At 39.2% G+C, this 7044-nt stretch overlaps 1 protein-coding gene across 1 annotated transcript in view; it reads right to left on the reverse strand.

The window, feature by feature from the left end:
• LOC137522129 (golgin subfamily A member 6-like protein 6) overlaps window positions 1-5296 on the reverse strand; it is a 30992-nt gene extending 25696 nt beyond the window's left edge. Inside the window, exons 1-7 of the mRNA XM_068242159.1 lie at window positions 5270-5296; window positions 3215-3281; window positions 2274-2340; window positions 1411-1498; window positions 1301-1367; window positions 1032-1097; window positions 336-402 (exon numbers count right to left, since the gene is read on the reverse strand). Of these exons, the coding sequence (XP_068098260.1) occupies window positions 336-402; window positions 1032-1097; window positions 1301-1367; window positions 1411-1498; window positions 2274-2340; window positions 3215-3281; window positions 5270-5296 (449 nt within the window). The remainder of the gene's footprint in view (window positions 1-335; window positions 403-1031; window positions 1098-1300; window positions 1368-1410; window positions 1499-2273; window positions 2341-3214; window positions 3282-5269) is intronic.
• Between the last annotated feature and the right edge of the window lie 1748 nt (window positions 5297-7044).

Raw genomic sequence — 7044 nt, forward strand, 5'->3', positions numbered from 1 at the left:
TCTTAGGTCTTCTGACAGTTGTCTTTGTTTTTAAGTGTCCCTTCCTCTTTTCTAAAATAAAACAAATGCATGCACACTATTTTCTTTCTCACTTACCTTTGCGATCTTCCATCTTTTTTCTTACCTCCAAGAATGAACTTTTATCCTTGCTTCCAACTAGTTCCTAAAAAGACACATTTACATATATTCTGCTTTTTCTCTGACTTACCCTTGCTGACTTCCATCTTCTTTGATAGCCTCTGCTTCTTCTTAGGTCTTCTGACACTTGTCTTTCTTTCAGCGTTCCTTTCTAAAATAAAACAGATTGCATGCACACTATTTTCTTTTTTACTTACCTTTGCGATATTCCATCTTTCTTCTTCCTTCCAAGAATTAACTTTTCTCCTTGCTTCCAATTAGTTCCTAAAAAGACACATTTACATATATTCAGCTTTTTTTTCTGACTTACCCCTGCTGACTTCCATCTTCTTTGATAGCCTCTGATTCTTCTTAGGTCTTCTGACACTTGTCTTTCTTTCCGTGTTCCTTCCTCTTTTCTAAAATAAAACAGATGCATGCACTCTGCTTTCTTACCTTTGCGATCTTCCATCTTTCTTCTTCCTTTCAAGAATATTTGGACATATTTACATATATTGTTTTTTTTTCTGACTTACCCCTGATGACTTCCTTCTTCTTTGATAGCCGCTGATTCTTCTTAGGTCTTCTGACACTTGTCTTTCTTTTTCAGTGTTCCTTCTTCCTTTCTAAAATAAAACAGATGCATGCACACTATTTTCTTTCTTACTTACCTTTGCGATCTTCTATCTTTTCTTCCTTTCAAGAATGAACTTTTCTCCTTGCTTCCAACTAGTTCCTAAAAAGACACATTAACATATATTCTGCTTTTTTTCTGACTTACCCCTGCTGACTTCCTACTTTTTTGATAGCCTCCGACTCTTCTTAGGTCTTCTGACACTGGTCTTTCCTTCAGTGTTCCTTCTTCCTTTCTAATATAAAAAAGATGCATGCAGACGATTTTCTTTCTTACTTACCTTTGTGATTTTCCATCTTTTTCTTCTTTCCAACAACAAGCTTTTCTCCTTGCTTCCAACTAGTTCCTAAAAAGACACATTTACATGTATTCTGCTTTTTTTTCTGACTTACCCTTGCTGACTTCTTTGCCTCTGCTTCTTTTTAGGTCTTCTGACAGTTGTCTTTGTTTTTCAGTGTTCCTTCTTCCTTTCTAAAATAATATTTTTAAGTGTTCCTTCGTTTCTAAAATAAAAAAAGATGCATGCACACTATTTTCTTTCTTACTTACCTTTGCGATCTTCCATCTTTTTTCTTCCTTCCAAGAATGAACTTTTCTCCTTGCTTCCAACTAGTTCCTAAAAAGACACATTTACATATATTGTTTTTTTTCTGACTTACCTTTGCTGACTTCCTTCTTTTTTGATAGCCTCTCATTCCTCTTAGGTCTTCTGACACTTGTCTTTCCTTCAGTGTTCCTCCTTCCTTTCTAAAATAAAAAAGATGCATGCACACTATTTTCTTACTCACTTACCTTTCCGATTTTCTATCTTTTTTCTTCCCTACAAGAAAGAACTTTTCTCCTTGCTTCCAACTAGTTCCTAAAAAGACACATTTCCATATATTCTGCTTTCTTTTCTGACTTACCCTGGCTGACTTCCATCTTCTTTGATAGCCTCTGCTTCTTCTTAGGTCTTCTGACAGTTGCCTTTGTTTTTAAGTGTTCCTTTTTTTCTAAAATAAAACCGATGCATGCACACTATTTTCCTTCTTACTCACCTTTGCAATCTTCCATCTTTTTTCTTCCTTCCAAGAATGAAGTTTTCTCCTTGCTTCCAACTAGTTCCTAAAAAGACACATTTACATATATTCTGCTTTCTTTTCTGACTTACCCTTGCTGACTTCCATCTTCTTTGATAGCCTCTGATTCTTCTTAGGTCTTCTGACACTTGTCTTTTTTCTTCAGTGTTCTTTTTCCTTTCCAAAATAAAAAAGATGCATGCACACTATTTTCCTTCTTACTCACCTTTGCGATCTGCCATCTTTTTTCTTCCCTCCAATAATGAACTTCTCTCCTTGTTTCCAACTAGTTCCTAAAAAGACACATTTACATATATTCGGCTTTTTTTTTCTGACTTACCCTTGCTGACTTCCTTGCCTCTGCTTCTTCTTAGGTCTTCTGACAGTTGTCTTTGTTTTTCAGTGTTCCTTCTTCTTTTCTAACATAAAACAGATGCATGCACACTATTTTCTTTCTTACTTACCTTTGAGATCTTCCATCTTTTTTCTTCCTTCCAAGAATGAACTTTTCTCCTTCCTTCCAATAAGTTCCTAAAAAGATATATTTACATATATTGGGTTTTTTTCTGACTTACCCCTGCTGACTTCCATCTTCTTTGATAGCCTCTGATTCTTCTTAGGTCGTCTGACACTTGTCTTTCTTTTTCAGTGTTCCTTCTTCCTTTCTAAAATAAAACAGATGCATGCACACTATTTTCTTTCTTACCTTTGCGATCTTCCATCTTTTTTCTTCCTTCCAAGAATGAACTTTTCTCCTTGCTTCCAACTAGTTCCTAAAAAGACACATTTACATATATTCTGCTTTTTTTCTCTGACTTACCCTTGCTGACTTCTTTGCCTCTGCTTCTTCTTAGGTCTTCTGACACTTGTCTTTGTTTTTCAGTGTTCCTTCTTTTCTAAAATAAAACAGATGCATGCACACAATTTTCTTTCTTACTTACCTTTGCGATCTTCCATCTTTTTTCTTCCTTCCAAGAATGAACTTTCTCCTTGTTTCCAATAAGTTCCTAAAAAGACATATTTACATATATTTTTTTTTTCTGACTTACTTCTTCTTTGATAGCCTCTGATTCTTCTTAGGTCTTCTGACACTTGTCTTTCTTTTTCAGTGTTATTTCTTCCTTTCTAAAATAAAATAGATGCATGCACACTATTTTCTTTCTCACCTACCTTTGCGATCTTCCTTCTTTTTTCTTCCTTCCAAGAATGAACTTTTTTCCTTGCTTCCAACTAGTTCCTAAAAAGACATATTTACATATATTGGTTTTTTTTCTGACTTACCCTTGCTGACCTCCTACTTTTTTGATAGCCTCTGATTCTTCTTAGGTCTTCTGACACTGGTCTTTCTTTGTCGGTGTTCTTTCTTCCTTTCTAAAATAAAGATGCATGCACTCTGCTTTCTTACCTTTGTGATCTTCCATCTTTTTTCTTTCTTCCAAGAATGAACTTTTCTCCTTGCTTCCAACGAGTTCCTAAAAAGACACATTTACATATATTCTGCATTTTTTCTGACTTACCCTGGCTGACTTCCCATCTTCTTTGATAGCCTCTGATTCTTCTTAGGTCTTCTGACACTTGTCTTTCTTTTTCAGTGTTCCTTCTTCCTTTCTAAAATAAAACAGATGCATGCACACTATTTTCTTTCTTACTTACCTTTGTGATCTTCCATCTTTTTTCTTCCTTCAAGGAACTACCTTTTCTCCTTGCTTCCAACTACTTCCTAAAGAGACACATTTGCAAAGGTCAGAAAAAGAACAAAAAATATATGTAGTCTTCCATCTTTTTCTTCCTTCCTTCTAAAAAATTTCTCCTTTATTTCCCTTTCTTCCACCTACCTCCCACAATGACAGTTACATGCATTTTGTTCTCGTTACGACTTACATAATATGTTTGCTGTACCGCTATGAGGCTTACTAAAGTATACCAGGAGCTGAAAACCCAGCAGCAATAGTGCATTTAAATAGTCTGCAACACTAATCTGGGTCATATCAGATTAAGAGTAAGTATTGCTTAAGGGTGAATGATTTCACTACTACCGCAGCTGCAATCAAGCTATTAGGATTCTAGAGTGCAAAACAGCTCTTTAAACCTGGCTGTTTATGCCTTGTTATACCTGGACACGTGAGGCAATAAGAATTATTTGGTTTTCAAATGTAAGTGTGGATCAATTCCTTTATTTGTAACTTTGGTCACTGAGTAGTGCTTCAGGAATACAGCACTATATTGGAGCCAATTGATTTGAGGGGTGAAGTGGTGTCTACACTGTTAAATATATGCTACTGCAACTGTAGTATCTAATGGCAGTAACAACATTTTGGAAAAAAAAATGCAGGACTATTTGGATATCTTTTAAAACTGTGTAACAGTCATGTAGTTGTAGCCACCTACAGTACCTGCTGTAGTGTTCTCCCCAGGCTCTTTTAGCCGGGTGCTGTACCCGGCTAGTTTTGGTGAGCACCAGGCTGTCATTTTGCGGATCTGCTAGCGGTTTTTGGTGTGCACCGGGCCAATGTCTGCTTCCATGAATCAGGAAGTAGAAACAGTGCAAACAGCCTGTGCTTTCAAATGAGCTAATCTGCCATTGGCAGTCATGTGACACAGGGATAGATCAAATTACAACTAGATTAGACACAAATGAGGGGGGGGGGGGGGGGGTTAAACAGGCTAAACTCTCTAAATACATACAGGGTGCACTTCTCTGTTTTCCTTCTGTCCCGTGCAAGAATTCAGATCCACTTTAAACTTAAACAGATAGATAGATAGACATACATACACATTGCATAACAAAGAATGTGCCCTGATACATTATAGCTTTGGCAATAGTCATAGGTGTAGGAGCTGCACCATAAGAAACATGTTAAAATATAATGCACTGCAAGTCTCAGTGTGATCAAAGGTAGCTTCCCCTAGGTAGCGCCATAGAATATGGTGGCGCTTTATAAATTATTAATAATAATCATACTCTTCCTCAAATAGCAGGTAATATGTCCCCTGAATAATATCAGTATGTCATCCAAATCACACTATTAAACAGCTATGTCCTCAAAATAAAAATGTGCAATATCATGACCACAATTAACATAATTCAGCAACATGCCCTCAAATGACTTAATTAAGCAGCAGGATATCTCCAAATAACAAGTTGCAGCGAGACTCCAAATAACACTTAATAAGAAGCATGTCCCCAAATAACAAATGAATGAGGCTGCATGACCCAAAATACCATATTTAGCCATAAACAAGGGCGTAGCAATAGCCATAGCAGTTGCTATGGGGCCCTGAAGCAAAGCGTGCCCAAGTGGTACTCGATGTGTTCCTCCACCCTCTGACTGTTTTAGTGTCCATAGACTATACGCAGTGTAGATTGAATGAGAATGTAAATTGCCCAAATAACTCATATCCATAGGGTAGGGGTAGGTGGCATTGCTGTACAGCGCTGCCTTAGATCGCAGCGCTGTACCTTGTTAAGAGGCAATGGTTTCGCCATCTAACAACTGAAGGCGGAGCGGAGCTCCGTCATTGAGGCCCCCTGCACACTGCATGCAATTCCGATTTTTAATTCTTTTTTACATGCGATTCCGAATTCCAATATATAAAATCGTTGCTGCATGCTGCGATTTTTGTTGGTCGCATTCAGGGAAAATCGGAATCGCAAATCGGATTTGCAGTGTGCAGGGAGCCTGAAGCAGGGATGCACGCTTATCGGCGCTTGTGCTCCCCTGCAAACTCCGCCCCCTTGACTGCACACCAACTGGCGTTAGGTGGTCCTGGGCCTGCCGCAGCGTCCACGTAAATTGGCGTGGAGTGGCCTTCAAGTAGTTAATAGGCCATATGGTTTCCAAATAGCATAATTAGGTAGAAGCACGATTACAAATACTGTAAGGACCCGTTTACACTATATCAGATGTAGCTGAAAAAACAACTGTTACTGATGTCAGTCCACTGTCCATGTTTCCATATGGCCTCTTTCACACTAAGACCTTGTTCACATTAGGGCCGTTTCTGTGAACTTTTCACAGCGCATATTTCTGTGCGTTCCGCAAGGTATTGATTTTCCAATGTAATTACGGTAAATGTGCCTGGTTCACATCAGTGGCGTACCTAGGGCATTTGACACCCGGTGCTGGATATTATACGACACCCCTCCCCCCCCCCCCCCCCAAAAAAAAAGTAAAGGGGCAAAAAATGGGTGGCGCTGGCAAAAAAAATGTGCGTGGCCATGACCGGATGAGGGCGGAGCTAACTGTAATTTAACGTGAACCCGGGTGAGAGTGATATGGAGGCTGCCATATTTATTTCCTTTTAAACAATACTAGTTGCCCTGCTGATCTATTTGGCTGCAGTAGCGAACTGAATCACACCAGAAACAAGCATGCTTGTTCAGGGTCTATGGTTGAAAGAATTAGAGGCAGAGGACCAGCACGGCAGCCAGGCAACTGATATTGCTTAAAAGGAGATAAATATGGCAGCCTCAATATTATTCTCACCTCGGGTTCCCTTTAAAAGTGCAACGCAAAAACAGTGGACCCAAGTTTTGGTGACCCTTTCCCCAGAAAATTCACATACTTATGCAGGTTTTCTCAAGAAAATAAAACGTAATGTGTGCAGATTTGCCCAGAGAATACGTTCAATCATGTCGGCAGATTTGCCCAGAAAATACATGGAATCATGTCGGCAGATTTGCCCAGAAAATACATGCAATCATGTCGGCAGATTTGCCCAGAAAATACATGCAATCATGTCGGCAGATTTGCCCAGAAAATACATGCAATCATGTCGGCAGATTTGCCCAGAAAATACATGCAATCATGTCGGCAGATTTGCCCAGAAAATACATGCAATCATGTCGGCAGATTTGCCCAGAAAATACATGCAATCATGTCGGCAGATTTGCCCAGAAAATACATGCAATCATAGCAGATTTGACCAGAAAATACATGCAAACGTGTGGCAGACCAGTCCAGAAAACACTTCAATCGTGTAGCAGACCTGGCCAGAACATAAACGCTACACCTGGCTGCTAATATAAATAAATAAATAAAAAAAAATTACTCACCTGCAGCAGAGCTCCTGTTCCGGCCTCCGTCCGGTGCGCAGCTCCCACGATCCTCTGCAGCCAGCAACTGAAACTCCCAAAGTCTCCAGAGCAGGGCTTCAGACATTTTACTATAGCCCTGCTCTGCCGCTGTGGTGAACTGACACGGCATCTATTAGATGCCGAAAGTCAGTTCACGC

This window comes from Hyperolius riggenbachi, chromosome 6, assembly GCF_040937935.1.
Source record: "Hyperolius riggenbachi isolate aHypRig1 chromosome 6, aHypRig1.pri, whole genome shotgun sequence".
Taxonomy (NCBI): domain Eukaryota; kingdom Metazoa; phylum Chordata; class Amphibia; order Anura; family Hyperoliidae; genus Hyperolius; species Hyperolius riggenbachi.